The sequence below is a fragment of the Larus michahellis genome, chromosome 1 (genome assembly GCF_964199755.1).
Source record: "Larus michahellis chromosome 1, bLarMic1.1, whole genome shotgun sequence".
NCBI classification, from domain to species: Eukaryota; Metazoa; Chordata; class Aves; order Charadriiformes; family Laridae; genus Larus; species Larus michahellis.
The window spans coordinates 105,569,397-105,589,617 of record NC_133896.1 but is presented as its reverse complement, the minus strand read 5'-3'; the positions used below and the strand labels follow the sequence as shown (position 1 = coordinate 105,589,617).

The 20,221-nt window shown below is 37.0% G+C and overlaps 1 protein-coding gene across 6 annotated transcripts in view; it reads right to left on the bottom strand.

Annotated features, from left to right (window-relative positions):
- EPHA6 (EPH receptor A6) overlaps window positions 1–20,221 on the bottom strand; it is a 512,920-nt gene that overhangs the window by 455,145 nt on the left and 37,554 nt on the right. For 5 of the 6 annotated variants that reach the window (XR_012588748.1, XM_074597837.1, XM_074597854.1 and 2 more), the window contains exon 2: window positions 18,971–19,035. The exons of the other annotated variant lie outside the window; for it this stretch is intronic. Coding sequence is in view for 4 of the 5 variants with exons in the window: in XM_074597837.1 (XP_074453938.1) it covers window positions 18,971–19,035 (65 nt within the window). In the remaining variant the exon portion in view is untranslated. The remainder of the gene's footprint in view (window positions 1–18,970; window positions 19,036–20,221) is intronic. 6 annotated transcript variants of the gene reach the window in all.

Sequence of the window (20,221 nt, the reverse complement as noted above, 5' to 3'; positions counted from 1 at the left end):
CAACTGTCAGTTACTATTTCTAGACACAATTACAAATTCAGCACAGAATGTGGCAAAATGAATGCAGAACAGCTTGAACACTGAGGGGAATCTAACCAATGCAGCTAGCAGAAATGAAAATGTTGCAAGCCTGCTGACAGATTGGAAAGGAGTAGAAGGAAGCCAAATGAACTGACAAATGCAGCCAGAAAACTCGCGAGACAGCAGGGTGCAAAAAAGCTTGACTTACAACAATTGGGATATAATAGTAATTTCTAAAATTCAGCACATATCAAGACATGCATGATCATAGAGAACAATCTACCATTATTTATATATTGAAATACCATTACCACTATTAACGAATCAGCAACTAATTAATTAAACAAATGCTCTCTGCACTTAACACAGTATTTTAATTAATTTAAACCGAAAGTGACAAAACTGAAAATAGTCATGGTTACCTACAACACTGCAAATTTTCTGCTGGAAAATGTATTTTATTATCTGTCTACAAAGAAAACCAGAGTAAAAATGTGGCACGTGTTGATCACTCCTTTATTCTTGACTAACTCCACGATTCATAAAACAAAATTCCTTTAGTACTTTTGTGTAGTGTTATTTTTTCGCTTAGGTAGCTGAGGTCTAAACTTTCCAACAACTCTTTAACAAGGTATGATGCCAGATATACAAAATATATTGTCACATAGCCTGAAGACTATTTTCATTGTGTTTGTTTGGGGTAGAAAAGAATGCATGATATTTCTACAGGGGACAAGAAGATGCCCTTCAGAATTCTCAAATTAGAATCAGATCCCAAGAATAGAAAATCTTATTATTTATGTAATTTGTCTATTGTGTCTTTACAATTAGATTGAGCTTCCTTTTTTATAGAATATGTCAAACTATGAATTCACTTAAAACGAAAATCCTTAATATTTAATTTTATTTAAAAATGTTACGGACATGGAAATTAATTTTCAGCTAAAACTTGTTATTGAATTGCCTTGTCCTTAAAATGTTGGTCCTTCCAGTTGCACTCTGAGCAACACTCGCATAACTAGATTTCTGACAAAATGTCCTTTGGCTGTGTAGCCCCCATCCAAGGTAAAAGGTAAGTCAGATCCATGGATGCATACTGTAAACCTTAAATGCACGAAAAAAGCCATATCTGAAGTTAAAGATTCTGATTTTTTCACAGGCATAAAAACCCTGTTCTGTCATGCTTCCATCTGTGATGGAAAATGCAGTAAGTCCCTTGCGCAAATCTACAGATTATGCTAAATGCCCAGTGTGGTCCCAGGTGAGCATATATTTAGTTCATAAACACAGGCCCAAATATTTGCGCTCTACTTCCAGAGGCAGTTAACTGTAATACTTCCTTTGCTTTTGTTCGTAGTCATTGTCCTGCCTCCATTCTCATTTTAGGTAGATGAATTTACTTTTGGTAAGAAGCATTTAATGTATGCCACTTCTATACACCAATGGTTCAGTGATTTTTGCTATTGCCGTTTCTGTAGGGTTTCACACCTTCCTGAGCCATATACTGTCCATATCACCCCTGTCTGTGATGTTAGGAGGTACAGAAGACATACCCGTTAACCTATATTGCATACATTTTTAGATCAAGGAGTTCCAGCAGGTATGCCAGATGCCATCTGCATCTATACCAAGGTGTAGATACGAAAAGTACTGCACTTTCAGCTGTTAGCCAAGACAGTCTCCCTGTTCCTCCTGTATTCACCTGCAAGCGGTAAAATTTAGTCCCCTGTTTAATAAGTGAAAAAGAGCAGGGAAATCCATGAATGGTAAGAACTTTACATTTGCCTTTAATTTAAGGCCTCAAAATGTATTTTACTCTTTAAAAGGATTTTTAAAAATCCTGGGATTAAGAAAGTTGCTGTCTCAAATATCATGTAAGTCAGCATTAGCCGTGGCATTATTTTAGACAAACTAAGATTTTGAATAAAAGTATTATTCTTCTAATGTCATATTCCCAAGGGTAATGAAAGTAATTACAAATCGTATCACACAAGGCTATGAACTTTACAGGGCTGTGTTTCCTTTGCCATACGAACCACGCAGTATCTAAAAATTCCACTTCCAAGGTATCCAGGTGTGATGCCGCTGATGCAGAACAACTTTTATGACACTGGTCAACACTATTTTTATGTCCTATGCCAAGGAACTATAAGAATTACATATCATTTAAATAAACCAGCTTTGAAATATCAGTGCAAATGTAAGCACATGAAAAATAAGTGACAAACATTCAACTCTTGTAATGAAGTGAAATTTGAAGAAGTCAAAACATTTAAAAAAAATGAAAAAAGGTTCTATTCAAAGTAACTGAAAAACTATAAAATCACCCACAGAATTGCACAGAAACAATTTTTCACTGATCTTCAGAAACATTTTAGGTATCTTTGATATCCTTGAACTTATTATTAAATCATGACTTAGCAGCTAATCCATTTCATTTTCAATACAATCACAGAAAATAGTTGCTTCTGCAAAGCGTACTGCTTCTTAACAAGTAGTTTAACACTTACTGCCCTTTTCTTTGATAATATTTCAGTTCTTCTACACAGCACCTACAATAGTTCTATTAAAATTACAACTTTAAAAAGGAATTAGATACGTCATTCTTAATGCAACCATTTCATTTAGCTAAAATTTAAAAGCTTTCCAAAAGCATCCCCTAACTGACTTTTAATACTCATAAAGAAAATCTTAATAATACACTTTTTCATAACATTACAAGAAGACAAATCAAAAAATCATGTTTACCCAGGATATATAATTAGATATTTGGAATGTCTATGCATCCTGTGAACCGGCAGGATGTGGGTTAAAGTCACACACAATCATAAAGTTGTATTGAAGTGCTCACAGAATACTAAAATGCTAGGCAATTTTCCACTACAGTTCATATAAATATTAAATAATTCTTGCACTGCTGTCAAAAACTGTCAAGTCTCAGTTTAAATTTCTGTTGTGAAACTTTGCAAGAGTTGGTGGTAAGTGAACTATGGCGACCACAGTAGGGTTGGTTTTTCTGCTTACTGGCAACATATCACTAATATTTAATTGCTTTATTTTGCAAAGAGAAGAAAAAGAAGGATATTGAAAACAAAAAAACTTCTTTTCAATGGAACATTTAAAGAGAACATTTTTCTGGGGCTGAAAGCCAAAAAAGCTTTCTAGGCCTCTTTCCTCTCTATAATGTAATGCAGTTGACTATAACCATGTATTATAGTTACTGCTATTATCCTATTTTTGACATTTTCTTAAAAACCCTACAATTCATTACTCCTGGTAAATGTTCCTATGTCTAAATTTGTCTTCACTGAAGTTCTGTCTTTTTTCTGACTAACCCTAACTCTGCGGGCACAAAACATATGTGACGAAAATTTAAAAAAGCCCTGCTATATACAACAGTACTACACAAAAAGGCATAAATATGATAGCAGTGAAAAACCTGTCTCAATACTCCATAAAGATTCAAGCTTTACTTTTACACAAAATTTATCCCATTGCTTGTGAATCACTTGTTATCCCTAGTACCATATTTTATTGTATATTCATAACTTTAAAATACATGCAGGAGTTACATTACTCCAAGGGAGTCAAGAAATATATAATTTAATAATCATAGATTATAAATGATCTCTAGCTCAGGCAACCAGGTTGTAGATTCATGATGATTCCTGTGAGGAAGGAATATTCAGATTAAAGCCACTGCAGTAACTCTTACCCTGTTATCCTGGCTCTTCCGTAGCAGTTGAAGAAGGAAATCCTTCACCCTTAGAAACAGTCTTCAGTATATAAATCAAAAGAACAAAACATTTTCCCTTAGGAAATTTCCTGCACTGACCCAAATTGAGGAAAAAAAAAATCTAAGTTGTTTTCATCTTCATCAGACACTGATCCTGTACGGTGGGTAAATCACCTGGGCTTGAGTTAAAGCCAAATTTCTCATAGCACTGCTACCTCAAATAAAGAATTTGATTTTTTACTGAGGTGGTCTGCTGCATGTTTTTCTTAACATACTACTATCTATTCCATAAAAGGCTCAATAGATACAGTATTTGGCAGATTAGTGTTTCTGGAAGAACCTCTCCATCGCATTTTCCTTCTTCCTCTTTAGAAATGTGCAAAATTTCATACAAAATCAGCTTTATTTTCTAATTGTTTTGTTGTATTTTATTTTTAGAGCAATGTCCCAGCAAAAGAGCCTTGGAAATTTAAAGCTGAGTTAGGGCACTAAAGGGACAAATTCAAACACTTGAGTTCTGTTGAGCTGCACAAAGAGCAAAAAAAAATTCCAGAATGCGCTGTAATCTCAAAATAGGTAATTGTACAAGTCTGTGTACCAGATCTAAGTACCCGCAATCCTAGAGGAGTGTATGTCTATTCGCACATCTCTCATGTTCATATACAATCGTGATTGTATATGTAAGACTGAAGTGATCGCACACATAATAGAAATACCCAGCTTTTGAGCTGACAGCTAGTAACAGCAGCAGGTAGCTGCCGAAATAGTTCTGCTGTATTCCATTGTGGAGGACCAAAACTGAAAAACAACATATGTTTTTGCAGGTATTCTCTTAAGAATGCTGTCCCTAAGGCTATGTGTATACTAGCACAGTAGACGGGGCTAGGGCAGGAGGCTCCAACACCGATACACTATTATCCGTATTTCTTATTTGTTAGCAGAGCCTCCAGTGTGGCTTTGGTCTTTGCCAACTACCAACTCCCGCAGATATTTTCTGGACTTGGTGCATCTGGATAGTGTATGTCAGACAGGGACTGCTTCCAGCAAGTGGTATGGATGAGGCTTGTAGTGAGCTAATGGTTATTAAACTAAAAGCCAACGTCTGTTTTTTTCTGATTGCTTACATACATTTGTATTCTGATACAATACGGATATACAAGGCCAATTCTTCACAGAATTTAAACACTTTTTTAACTTTAAGCACATCAATTCAAAAGAAATACCTATACCTTTAAAGGTAGGGGCATGTTAAAGCACTTTGGCAAGAAAAACTCTAAGTTTTTAAGCACTGCCACTACACAAATAAATAACAACAAAGAAGATACCAAAACATACTGTCAAAGAAAGAAGCTCCTTACTTTCCATATTTATAGACTAAAAACTGCTCGTGCCCTAGATAGAGACTCAGATAAGGGCAAGTATTTAATAAAAATGGCTTTGTGGAGACAGCTGCCTTCAAAGCCAGGGCACAGATCCTGGTTTATTTAACAACATAGACATAAATTCATTAGCTGGGCATGAAGTACCTGTTTTGAATTTACGCATAGATATCTCATTTGCTTCTAAGTGGTTTGAAAATATTAATTTGTGCTAGCTGCATGATGCAATTTGGTACAAAGGCCTCGGAGCTTTTTCTACTGAACTGGTATATTCACAGGAGCAACACTGTGCAGAAACACAAGGAGAGTTCCTGAGAGCACTCAGTTCTAGGGCTTTGCTTGCTAGGTAACAAATCCTGCTCTTCTGGAGTGCCTGTGTGCTTGGATTTGGTGCCATACAGAATTGGTTATACTACTTGTGGCGCAGCTGATACCTTCATTGGACTTGCTCAAGAATCTCTGCAGCTTTGCGCCAACAGGCAGTGTAAATAGTCCTCCGAGTCCTTCATCTACAGCTGAAGCTCATGGTCATGTTCATTGTCAAAAATCAAACACTGCATTAGATTGATCAGCAGTGTGATGGTTATGGCAACTCCTACATTTGATTTTATCCAAAGAAATACTAGGAATACTAATGTTTGAGTTTCAATGAGGAAGAGAACAAAAACACATGGATTTTAGTTACTTCTCATTAATTTCAGCTAATGGATAAAAAGTTCAGAATGGGCCATGGGCCTGCTAACTGCAAGGCAGAAAGCTTTAAGTAAAATGACTTTGGGCAGTAGGAACAGTGGAAAAGAAACTGAACTAAGAACAGAAAAGGCAAGAAAAGTCTTGATGCAACCACACTGGCAGTAAAAGCAATTGCCCTTAGTTATTGTGTCATGCAATGAAAAGCTAAGGCTAATCCCCTTAGCTTTCCCACGTGAAAGTGGAATCCAAAACTAATCCTTTTATAGTAGCTATACCACATGAAATGGGGTGTTTAAACAAATCCCCTTAATCACCATGGCTAGAATCAGGGAGCTAAAGTCAATCCCCTTAGCTATCCTACATGAAACGGGGAACCAAAGCAATCTCCTTAGTTATGCTAGTGTTAATAATGAACTATTATCAACCTTTTAAACTATTTTGATATAAAATTATTAGTAGTGTTCTTCTGACATATTATAACCCCATATGAATATGCAGTAATATCTATGGTACAGTAAGTTGAACATTATTAGCCAAATTTTATGGTGTAAATTACATGCCTAATGCTCACCACTTCATGACTTACCAATCATCAGCATAATGCAAGAATATCTATGTATCAGTTAGCTGAGACGCAAAACAAAATGTTTGAGCTCTTCCTTGAGAAAAATTAGGAAACTGGGTGTATTCTTCATAGTGTGGAAAGCTGACAGAAAGTACTAACAGACATGCAGAGAAATCACTGAACAACGCCATATTAAGCATAACATCACATAATTTAGCAGTTGTGTCAGCTAACTTAAACTTTGTTACTTTTTTTTTTTTTAACACTAGTCAATTTCAAAGAAACATTAATAGACTTCTTAAAATAATTGTTGCTGGTTGAATTAATACATATTTGTTCCATTTAGTGATAGGCTTGTTTAGGAGTCTTTATTGATTTGGTTTTTTAAATAGATCTGGTTGATAAGATCCTTCCCGAACATTAAGAGAGCAGAGGCAGGTTCACCTCCACCTTCATCTTGTCTCAGTGTATCCACTGGAAAACTTTTGGTTGTTTCTTAAAAAAACCCCACAGGATCATCAAGCCTCCATAAACGTAAAATGAAATCTGTACCATTTTGCCAAGTGAGACCATCCATTTCTGTTCATTTCAAGGTTATACGCTTGTCTTAACAAAACAAAAGTCAGTTAGAACATCTGCATTCTTCAAATGTTGCTCTACATCTCAACAGCACTTGTGATCTTTCAATTTATTTCTGCAAGTCACATATGTTTTAAACTCTTAGGAAGGAATTCTTTTGATTAAATACAATAGGGGAGGATTATCCTCTTAAATCTGAAATATAGTTATAATTATTATTCATAAACGCCTGAATTTACTACTGGATTTCTTTCTACTTTGCTCATCACAAAATTGTGATTATTAAAAATAATTCAGTTTCCTTATTAGCAGTCAATAAACTTATCTACAAAATATCTACTTTCCACTTTTTTAAGTACTTTATTAGGATTATGCGAAGAGTATCCAATTCTGCTATGACTGCTTACATAAATACATAATCCATGTGGTAAAGGCCTCTGTACTTGCTTGGATCCCTTTGCAGGGTATGCACATGAAATCATGTGTGCAAATTACTGTGTAAAGTGTCTCTTCTTAAATCTTGAATTTTCAATTCTTTATTGAACTAGCAATTGCTGCACACTTTAAATGTTAACTGTTCCTCAGAGAAGAGTTTTCAAGCTCAAGTGCTATACTAGAGGTTTAGAGACAGACATCCACTGTCAGAGAGATCAGAGAAGAGTTTCTTCAACACCATGCTGGAGGCCATGGAGTCATTTTATCAGTAGTCTCAGGCTTAGTTTTACTACTCCAATGTTTGTAAGAGTTCCAGGATCTCATCTCAGGGCTGAGTTCATGGAAGACTTGTCTTAAAGACAGCAAGTGGGATCACTTCAAATCAGCACAGAGGAGGTCAACAGGCAAGGAGTGTGCATAATCCAAAACTACTCCACTAACTACGGCTTCTTGCCCATCATTTAGCTAGCAATAGTCATGGCCTATATGTCTGCTTGGGTTTTTAGCATCAATTCATGGACAAGGAAGGACACGTCACTGAGGAAGCCGGTAAAACGGCTGGTAAAGCTGCCTTTTGACAGAAGGTAAAAGGAAAAGAAACGGAGCAAGGAAAAACAGGGAGAAAACTCTGTCTCTACCTACAAGCAAGAAAACCAAATGCATTAAGCCCTTCTGCAACTAACATTAAGATAGCAGATAATGTCAAAATGGTAGTGATAGAGTCCTTCTTGTCCCACGCTTTCTCAAAAAAATGGAAAAGTCTGTCTCAGCACCACAAGGGAAAAAAATCTGGAAAGTAGAGCAGTATTTCATTGTGCCCCAAAGTGGTCCTAACTGCTGTACTAAGAGGATTCCAGTGGAGCAGAAAAAGTATTTGTATACAGTCTTTCCATCCTTACAACTGTTGAAACTGTTGGTACCCACATTACATTGCAAAATTTAAAGCACTATCAGGACACAAATGATTTACTGCAATTTGCAAAGGGAACTATGTGTGTGCTTAGGTATTTAAAAGAGGCTTAGAGAATGCTTCAACCTTGCTGATTTCTTGATAAGCTGGTTACTTTTCTCTAACTTCAAAAATTCATTCCAAGTATTTAAAGATCTGTAAAAGGTTCAAAGTAGGCTTCAAGATTCGAAGTAAAGGCTTCTAATAAAAGTTCAGGCTATTACTAATCATTAAGAATATATTAACTCTTCCCCTTTCCCAGCAAGCAGGCACCGTTCTGTGACCATCTGCACAGGTCAAGGGTACTCATCCTACCTGACCCTCAATGCAGAATGGTGGGCACTCACCTGAAAGCAAAGGATCCAGTGCAGACAGACCTGACACTGCAGGAGGTGCCTCGACCTTTCTCCTGGGGCAAGGATAGCTGGCACACCTGCCTGCAAAAGGTGTGTCCAGGTGGAGGCCAATAATGCAGAAGAATGGAAGCTTTGCAATGGCTTCCATGGAGAATGCATTGAGAGCAGCCCTGAGGAGAAAGTCTTGGGGATGTTGGTTGATGAGAAGCTCCACATGAGCCGGCAATGTGCGCACACAGCCCAGAAGGCCAACTGCATCCTGGGCTGCATCAGAAGAAGCATGGCCAGCAGATTGAGGGAGGTGATTCTCCCTCTCTGCTCCACTCTGGTGAGACCCCACCTGGAGTACTGTGTCCAGCTCTGGGGCCCCCAACATAAGGAGGACATGGACTTGTTGGAGCGAGTCCAGAGGAGGGCCATGAAGATGATCCGAGGGCTGGAGCACCACTCCTATGAAGACAGGCTGAGAGAGTTGGGGTTGTTCGACCTGGAGAAGAGAAGGCTCTGGGAAGACCTTATAGCAGCCTTCCAGTACCTAAAGGGGGCCTACAGGAGAGATGGGGAGGGACTCTATCAGGGAGTGTTGCGATAGGACAAGGGGTAACAGTTTTAAACTGAAAGAGGGGAGATTTAGAAAGAAATTCTTTACTGTGAGGGTGGTGAGACACTGGAACAGGTTGCCCAGAGAAGTTGTGGATGCCCCATCCCTGGAGTTGGTCAAGGCCAGGTTGGATGGGGCTTTGAGTAACCTAGTCTAGTGGGAGGTGGTGTTCCTGCCCATTGGCGGGGGGGGGGGGGTTGGAACTAGATGATCATTAAGGTCCCTTCCAACCCAAACTATTTTATGATTCTATGATTCACTATACAAAGAAGATCCACTTTTAGAAAACGAATTATTCCTGTCACTTAAAATGGTAAAAAGAAGGCAGCAGTTTGCGTAGAGTTTCCCTCAATTACGGAACACAGCATAGGAGTAAAAAGCAGTGACTGGTCCTGAGACAATGAAGCATCTTTTGCTGCTGCCACTTCTGCCTTTTTCTCTTGGAAAAAAATACTTTTGTGTCTTTTAAAAAATCCAAAGAGATAGATAGCTTTTCAGAATACCAGGATATTTATCAACTACTTAAGCATTTAGGAGACCATTTCCTAAGCACACAGGAATTCCAAGGGTTCCAAGGGGTATAATGAGTTCATTATAACAGTTCTTAGTCTCTAAAAATACAATGGTTCAGATAAAGAGTTGTTCAGTATGCACCTAGTATTTCCGTAAAAATTGCTTTTCTTCCACCATCCTTTTGTCCTTTCTTTTCCATGATTTTCTAATGAGGGCAACATTCAATTTGACATTCTTTAGAGCTCCATATATGTGCACAGTGAATGCTGAATTATACCGGAACAGTATTATATTTAATTGGGAATAGATATGAGTGAATTTTTTTTAATTTCAGAGTATTTACTTGTTGACAGAAACCATAAAGATTCTGTAATTCAACACTGCTGAAAATATATCCCACGCAATTTAAATGAATCATTCTTCCTCCCTCAACCCAGTACGCTTCCTTCTCAAAATATGATTCTCTCTCTACAGAAAAAGACAAGAATGTGTTTATTTTCACTAAATTATACTTTTTTCTTACTGCCCTTTTTGGCAACCCAAGATATTGTAAACTTCTGAATGCAAGATATAATGTGAAACCTACAAAGACTTAAAAGCTATTTTTCATGCACTCACTACACAGACGTGCAACCCATGTATGGTACTCTGATGTATTTTAACTTCCAACCAATGTATTTTTGTAAAAACAATACAGGATTTAGCATACATTTTGTGGGGCTGCACAACTGAAAAAGTTAAATGTTTACTGTGCTCCACTACTTACAGTGTTTCTCATACCTACAATGAGTAACATAACAGAAATACTGGCAGTTTCTGGGCACTAAGTGCATGAACAGGTTCTAACCAGAACATAAACCAAGTTTTTAAGGAAAAAAAGGTTTGTATTTTAAATAGCACTTCTCTGCATCAAGGATTCCAAGACTGTCTGCTTTATATCCTTTTTCTTTACTATGACCCTGATGGTACTCAAAAGTGATTTTAAAAACAAAAACAAAAAAACCCCAGAGTTTTTAATGGTCATGAAAGCATAGAGTCAAACAAGAAAGCAAAGAGTGTTTGGTGTGAGGAGGGAGTTGGGGAAGTTTGATCTTGGTCAATAAAGAGTCCAACTCATTAAGGATCATATCGTTCCATTATTAAGATGAAACACTTCAATTTCAGCTATTTGGCTTCAACGTGGATTCTGCCCCCTCGGTATGTTTTATGTCAAATACTTGAATAGTCATGGAGGATGAAATGGAGATGACAAGTTCCTAGCTTGACGTCCTAATAAGAGGTCATCCTACCAGAAAACCAGTAAGAAAAATACTTCTGCTTTGCAAATGGCCCATAGTTCCAGCTATATACAGGAAATTTTGCCTTTACCAGGAATATATTTGTATACAACACCATCTAAATTAAACAGGAATGGAAAAATAATGGAAGAAGTATATGCAACATCACTATCGTAAAGTTCAGACTTTCAACATAATACATTAAAAATACAATAAATTGCTTTTAGTTGAGCAGTTTAGAGACCACATCTATTGCTTTACTGTTACAGATCACTATTTAAGTATATAGCTGTTTCTGTAGTGAACCACTCAACTATGTTTATAATCCTCCTTCATTATATCTGCTTTCTTGCAAGTGTGGGGTTTTTTTAATTTACAGCAAATTATATCTCATTCTTTAGGCTATGAATGCTTTAGATCTCTGACTGCACACTGGCAAGCACAAGTGGGTCCTAATGTGTTTGCGATATCCAAATAAGAACGCAACAGTGTATTTTGCCAATAACTATCCTCTGTGGAATCTGTAATTAGATGTTTCACGCAAAACCAAATGAAAAATAATCAGGATACTGCCCAAATGTACGTACAAAAATAATGAGGATGACAAATAATATCCCTTCTTCACAGTGCCTGGCATATTTTGTGAATTTAACTATTTGAGATGGAACATGCTCTGGTAACCCTGCATTCATCCAGTAGATACTCAAATTCCCAGCACAGTTACAGCTAATTCTGTGGCCAGGGTCTTCAGGTTACATATGAAGGCAAATTAATATTTTTGACATTTTATCGGGAACTACAGACAAAAACAAAAATTCAGGCATGCACCAAATTACTTAGACATTCACAGTCCCAGGGACATACATACAGTTTTCAAGAAAACCTTTTATGCTCTAAGAAATGCTCCTAAAAGAAACATGGAAACTTGACTCTCAGAGGCAAGTCATCTCATATTAGCAACAGTAAGTCCTTTAGAAAAGCTTTCCTAGATATTTAACTAGATCTTGGATATACCTAATTGTTTAATCCCTGCAGATGGAAATTAATCTCAAAAAAATACCCTTCAACTTACCTTTTCCCTCATACAACATGTCTTGACTGTCAAAAAGAATTCTAAATATGTCATTGCAGAGCATGGTGTCTGATTATGTCCAAATTACAGTTCAAATACGTGACTTCAAATATTTTACTTAATGTTATCTCTGTAAACTCCCCACATTGTGTGAAAATCTGATCAGTTTCCTTCTTTTTCCTTTACCTCTGTTAAATGTTCTGACAGCTAAATCCCTACCTTCTATTAAACATGTTATTAAAACCACAGCCTCTGTGACACCTCTGAAATCCTTGCTGGTGAGCTTTCATAGATGTAACTACATATCTTTATTGCAGTTGAACTGCTGTAATAGAGGGAAGAATTCAGACGTTTGGATGCATTTTTTCTCAAAAATGTCCTCACTTCTCAGTTAAAACTTTGCTTCTTGCTACTTCTGCAACATCTTATCCACACAGCTGCAGTTTACTCTTCACATACTACTCAGAGTGTGCCCAACATCCTGGCCTGTATCAGGAACAGTGAGGTGAGCAGGACTAGGGAGGTGATCGTCCCCCTCTACTCGCCACTGGTGAGGCCCCACCTCAAATACTGTGTCCAATTTTTGGCCCCTCACTACAGGAGAGACATTGAGGTCCTGGAGCAGGTCCAAAGAAGGGCAACAAAGCTGGTGAAGGGTCTAGAGCATGAGGAGCAGCTGAGGGAACTGGAGTTGCTCAGCTTAGAGAAAAGGACGCTGAGGGGAGACCTTATTGCTCTCTAGAACTACCTGAAAGGAGGTTGTAGCGAGGTGGGGGTCGGTCTCTTCTCCCAGGTAACAAGCGATAGGATGAGAGGAAACAGCCTCAAATTGCACCAGGAGAGGTTTAGATTGGATATTAGGAAAAATTTCTTGACTGAAAGTGTTGTCAAGCATTGGAACAGGCTGCCCAGGGTAGTGGTAGAGTCACCATCCCTGGAGTTATGCAAAAGACCTGTAGGTGTGGCACTTAAGGACATGGTTTAGTGGTGTTTTTGGCAGTGCCAGGTTAACAGTTGGACTTTAATTTTAATTATAATTACTGGGTCTGTCTGGGATAGAGTTAATGTTCTTCCTACTTTTCCATATGGTGCTGTGTTTTTGAATTAGCTAAGGAGGAGCTAAAATTTGAATTGTTGACTGATACATATACTGTAAAACAATTATTTCAACAGAGAGGGTAAAATAATCAGCCTGGTAGGGAAAAAAAAATCAGTACTTTGACAAGTTCAGTCTCAACAAATTCACAACAGAAAAGAAACTCCTAAAACTGTATATTAGTGACAGTTATTAAAAATCTTAAAAGAAAGAAGATATTTAAAACAGAATTACTTCTGTGCATAAATCAATAGGAAAATTACCAATTGACAAGGAAGCTATTCAAATAACTGCGAGAACTGGGATTAAAATATTTTTATCACTCACGCAGATGTCAAATAATTTAGAGGACTTCTAGTAGGCTCTTTACTGCTGAGGCTATACATTTTGTCTACTATGACAAGTCAAGGTAGCTTGTACCAGCCCCTTCCACATGTAAATAATTTCTCACGGCCTTGTGTTATGAGTCACCTGCCTTTCTTTTATGGTAATTTTAAAATGTTTTTGGAGTTCATGAAGTGGCTACATACAAGTTAAAATTTAGATTAACATTAGAAGCAGAATATTTTTTCATGATTATTTAATATAGAATGCTATATTCCAAATTACCAGTTGCAGAGCAGATTCAGCTCATGCAAAATAAGGCATTCATAGCTAAGTAGCAGTACTTACGGTAGAAGTTTCTCAGGAATAGACAGGCCCTTATGACAATAGTCTCCAAACCATGGCTCATCGGTAAACTTTGCTCACAAAATTGCGTTACATTGCTTAATGCAATGGGAAATAAATAATATTTTTTTTTTAAAGTTGCACTGAAGTCAGAAGGAAAAAACCCAACAACCAGAGTTGCTGACGGTACATTATTTTATTAGTATTACTGCTAATGAGTAAGCAAAGGTTGTGGACCACTAAATTTCAGTCAGGCTTTCAGGTTTTTTTCCTTTCCTCCCTAACTTTCAAAACCTTATCAACCACTTAAACTGTGCTTAATCCCCTAGAAAAATACTGCCCTTTTAACAGTTGCAGCACCACAGGGTGCAGTGAGAAAACCTAAGAAAAATAATCCTGTCCCCATGGTCAGCAAACTGACTTCATCTGGAACCCTAGGTAATGGTTCACATGAACTCGACCGGCCTGCCCCCTAGCTCACATTCACATTCTCTTTTGATAACTATCAAGGGATTCCTTCCCACTTTTTGTACCAATCCAAAAAAAACTTGTTCTGCATTTTCAAGGTTATGGAGTGACAGTTTGTTGAGTAAAGATGTACTTTTATTCCATAGCATATGCTTTTTCATAAATCAATCGGTCATCTTGAACTGTAGCCCAAAAAACAGAGGAAGTATCAAATGTGTCCATTATCTAAGTAGGAATTTTAGACAGCCTGTCACTGAGAAGCTAAATTGGAACTCAATCAAAAAAAGCTTTTTCTATTGACCTCAAAGATATTAATGTTTTACGCTGCATTTTTGTAGCTCTAAGCATTCCATATATTGCTTGTTCAAAATACAAGGAAAAAATCTGACAAACAAATAAAGAAAACACATTTGTAAGAAAAGCTATTGTATTCTCATACTTCAGGAAGGTTGCACAAATAACTGGGAAGAAAATGAAAAAATAAAATCACATATTATATTACCAAGGAATGGGTAACACAGTTGTGCATGACTCATCTCTGCAGCAAAATGATGGGATTGCATACAAATGCCACATACAAAACTACTGTGTTGTATCTTTACTTGTTTACATAGGCACCTCTAGAGGTTACCAAAACTGCTGAAAGCTTGCAAACATTATCTTATGAATCTACTATAAATAAAAAGTCTAGGAGGTGAAGGTTAAGGTTCTGCAAATTCCAAAAGATACCTCCTAAATTTTTCTCCTAGCCTGTTAGTTTAAAATCTCTGAGGCATACTCAATATTACCCAAATCCCAAGCATTAATATTTCAGCTGCTGTTTAATTTAATGGAAACATTCTTTGTGATTGAGTATGCCAGTAAATTAATGACTTCTGTTAACGCCACAGTCTAAAGAAAACCTATCATCCTACCCTCCTAACCTCAAAAATGTTAGTTAGAGCCATAACTATATGTCAATGACATTTTTCTTACATACATAAACACCACACACACGCTTATTTTTTTTTTGGGGGGGGGGAAGTTTGATTAAAGTAACATGTAGGATTTATGCAGTATCTGAACAAAAGTCTCTATGAAAAGCACAAACAAACCAAAACTTGTCACTGTCCTCCAGGAAAAGGGAAAATGCTGATGTGCCCATCATGGGACAATTAAGGTTCTTATCTCTGCAGCGACAATCTCAAACACACCAATTCTTATGCCATATTCTGAATTATGTTAGGACAGGGAAGTAACTTGTATTAGATAGCACTGTGGACACAAAACAACATCTCTGATGTTTGTGCAAGATTAAAAAAGACAACAGTTTTACTGTTCTTTACTAATTCAGTAGGTATAATAGGAGTTATTAGCTGACCCCAAAAGCATTATTTTGCCTTACGTTTTAATAAGAACCAAGTAATAATTAACATGAACATTGGCCTTTTGTTTCCGAGATTGTATACAAAAGTGACATGAAGAAGCATACAAATGTCACATTCTGTTAATTACATGAACACTTGTAAGCTCAATTTTCTTCTTACCTTTGTGTAAGGTACGGGATCCCAGAATAACTTAAATAGAAAGAGTTTAGAAATACATTCCAGTTTACATTTTAATTTTAATATCTTTAATATTTTACAAACCAAAGTAATGTAACTTTTCGTGTTTTAATAGCCTTATGCAATTTTTCAGTATCTTCAAATATCTACACCAAAATGTACAAATCTACATTTGGTATATTTTGATGAAGTTTGTCAGAATGACGCTAACTCTGACAAATCAGCAAACATTGATTTTAATCATCAGTTCTGCATAGATCTCAGTGAGTGACAGAAGTAACTCCCATTTCATGTAAGTCATTTGTCTCCACTCTTTATTTTGGGTCTTTTGTTTGTTCCTTCTTTCTGCACGTTTCAGGGGTGCAGCAGCATTGCTATTCGGTCCTGCTGCTCATAGCAGACTTTCCTGGAATGTTGACCTAAGGCATTTTTCTTCACTCCACTGTAAGACATGGAGGACCTTTTTTGCCTGCATATCCAGCCATCTCCTGACATATGTGATCAATATCTTACAGTCTCTATCTCTACTGGAGAGAGTCCAGCGGAGGGCTACAAAGATGATCAAGGGTCTGGAGCACCTCTCTTATGAAGAAAGGCTGAGAGACCTGGGTCTGCTTAGCCTGGAGAAGAGAAGACTGAGAGGGGGTCTCATCAATGCTGACCAATACCTAAAGGGTGGGCGGGTGTCAAGAGGATGGGGCCAGACTCTTTTCAGTGGTGCCCAGTGACAGGACAAGGGGCAACAGGCACAGACTGAAACACAGGAAATCCCATCTCAACACGAGGAAAAACTTCTTTACTTTGAGACCACTGGCACAGGCTGCCCAGAGAGGTTGTGGAGTCTCCTTCTCTGGAGACATTCCAAACCCACCTGGACGTGTTCCTGTGCAACCTGCTCTAGGTGACCCTGCTCTGGCAGGGGGGGTGGACCAGATGATCTCCAGAGGTCCCTTCCAACCCCTTCCACTCTGTGATTCTGTGATTCTTTCACACTTCTCCAAATAACGTATTCTCACATGTACAACTTCCCAAAAAGTTTGTTCAAAAACTTCTTTGTTGTGGTGCACATGAATCTTTAACTCATTTACAGCTTAGATTAATTCATCAACAGATTACACATATTTGCTTCCAGAGTTAACAGCACATGCACACTTCTCTCAACTACCTCTCCATAGTTAATTTATCCAGTTCCTCTCATTCTAGCCTCTTCTGCCTATTTTATGTCCCAGGAAGCCTTATTCTGTATGTTTTCCTTATGCTACAAACTGCTTTTCTCTTCTCTAATAATTGAATCCCAAGTACTGATTCAAATGTAAACTCAGTGTATTCTAGTAAGTGTGGCTAATTCTTAAAACACAGCAAAGGTCCCAAAACACCTGAAAACCTCAATATGCTGCAAAACTAATGTTAAGGGTATGTATGACCAACCAAAACAGATTATGTTATAACTATGTTTTAAATCAACTTTGAGTGCAGGTTTGTTTCTACTTGTATATTGTGATTATTGTTACTGGAGTAACTAAAGCTTTTAAGAATTTACAGAATAACAAATTGTATCTTCTGTGCATTCTAAATGCCAGCTTCCCTGTTCAAGACAACGGAGCTCATCACAAAGCTAAAGCAAAAATTCCTTGCTCTATTTTCTCATCATAGGGTATGACAGTATTTGCTTTGTCTGGGATTTTTGAAGGAAATAAAACTTTCAGAATTGTAACTCAGATTGCATGACACTGCATACAAAATGTAAAACACAGAAGTATCTGTAACAGACTGAAATTATGTCTAGGGATACAAAGAACTGGAAAACCCTGAAAAAGAGTAATCCATAAAGTTGAAAATAGGCTGAGATTAACAAATGTCACATTGCTTGAAATCCCCGAGGGCAGAGACACAGAAGGCATTTTATAAAAATGGATTATTAAGGTGCTGAGGATAGACAATTTCTGCTTCCTTCTGGAACAGATCACAAGAAATAAAATAGCTAAAAATGAAACAAGATTTTTCACTCAGAAAAGCAGTATTTTCTGAGCATATTTCAGAGAAGCAAGTAATTATATGCCTCATACACAAGAATTACGAGATAGCGACAGCTAATATACAAATAAGTGATATATGATATGTACAGTGACATCAGAACTAGAAGGTGATACAATAGGTGTTCAATGTTCCAGTATACTGTATCTTAATTAAAAAGTGAAACTAAAAATGCCTCTGATATTCTGTTACATGCATTAGCTAGGTGGAAAGAGAAGATGGGTTTTGGAAGTGTAGCCACTGGCAAAGCACCAATGGTTGAACTTCAAAGAGTAAAAATGCTCCTCTTCCCCACACTCACCTTGCCACAGCATCTGCAAGTGTACCAGACAACCTCTAACACTCTGGGACCATGTACACAATGTCAAGTGCCTCCTGGTGATCTGTACTAACAGTACAGTGAACCCCTGTAAGATGTTAAACTGGCACAGTGAATTTCAATCTAGAATGGTCAGTGCAGGAAAAAACCCAAAACTATTTAAATATTGTCTCTAAATGTTTAAACTGTTTTAATGACATTACCATGTTTGTCATGTTTTTCTGGTTTAGCTAACCTGATACCATTTCACCAGATGCTAAAGTCCATAATAAACCTCACTTAAATCATTAAAGTTTTGTTTTAAGTTATAAAATCAAAAACGCAATCCTTTTATTTCACAAAAAATATAGTCATAACACATTCCTTCAGCACAGAAATTTTTAATATGGAACTTTATGATGTGTAACAGTTGGAATCAGATTTGAAGTAAGATAGATTCTTAACACTCAGGAAAGCAAGAGAAGGGCATAATAATGTGTACTCATGTCATTCTCGCATCTGTTATTCCTACTTACAACACAGGCTGCTCCAGTCCTGAGAAAAACGAAATCTTTCTGACAAGTCTACATTGTAAGAATATCCACCCAGGTATAATAGTCATTCACTTCCAGAGTGGCAGAATGCCAAAATCAAGACAGTAAAACCAAAACAGTGAGTGACTTACCCCATTTAAAGGAAATGTTTTCCATCCTAGTTCTCCAAGGGCAGCTGTAGTATCAAGTAACACAACTGAAAATGGAAAAAGAAATGGTATGTTTGCAGTATTGGCTGGATGAAACATATACAGCACAGTAAAGTACTAAACTGGTATGACTTGAACTACCCATATTAGCCAGGTATATCTGCTTAAAGGTACTGAAGCAATTAAAATGTTGGGAGTATGAATAAAAACAGAATCTAAACCTTTAGGCTTTCATGGTTTATATTTCATTATTAAATGTCTCAGAAGCCACAATTCACAAAAAACCCTACGTCTTTTGCAGAAATCATTGCCATGTCACAATACACTACCAATGCTTAACCATTAAAAGGTGCCTGACTAAGCATGCACATTTCTGCAATCCCTTGCTTGGAAATCTAGAAAGTCTACACGTGGTCTTAAGCATTGAAGCAAACAAAATAAAAAAAAAACAGGGTTTCAAAAGCAAGATTTTTTAAAAAAACAAATCGTAAACTTCCCAGAAATTAAGTTCTACGATGCACAAACTACATAATTCGGACAGAACACAGAAAGACTAACAACTTCAGAGCTGACATTTTAGCTGGAATATAAGAGTGCTGAGTGCCGCTACATACATTTTGCATTATTTCTGCCATATTCATTTTGTTTTTTTCATATATGATAGGATGTGCATTATTGTATATTACAAAATGTTTCTGCATTATTTTAATGTTAAATTACATTGGCTTACTTTTCCTTTCACTAATAATGCAAAAATTATACAGAACACAGCTCATAGTGATAAGGAAGCTGACTGTAAACTAAATATTTAGTACATGAGACATCGTACCTACATGAACTACTGCCCTCTAATGGAATTGTTTAATCCGACCCTCTAATTTAAGAAATGTAAATTAGGATTTAAACATAAAATTAAGCATTATATAGGTAATTTATTTTAATCATGAGTCAGTGTGTTTTGAATGCTCAGTTCCTCCTTACAGCTTGAAAATTACAGTTCTTCCTTGGGTGATTAAATGATGGAGAAAAATGAAGTTAGTAGTTTGGAACATGACACCACTATCCATACATTTAGGGTTTTTATGCTATTGCACGCTATCTTCCACCTCTTATCTATACGATCAATGTACAGCTATCTATAATGTGTTTCTATAAAGCACTACATCATCATAAGCCGGGTCATATTTTTTTGCCTTATGGAAAAGGAACATTGGCATGGAAACTGTGTGAACT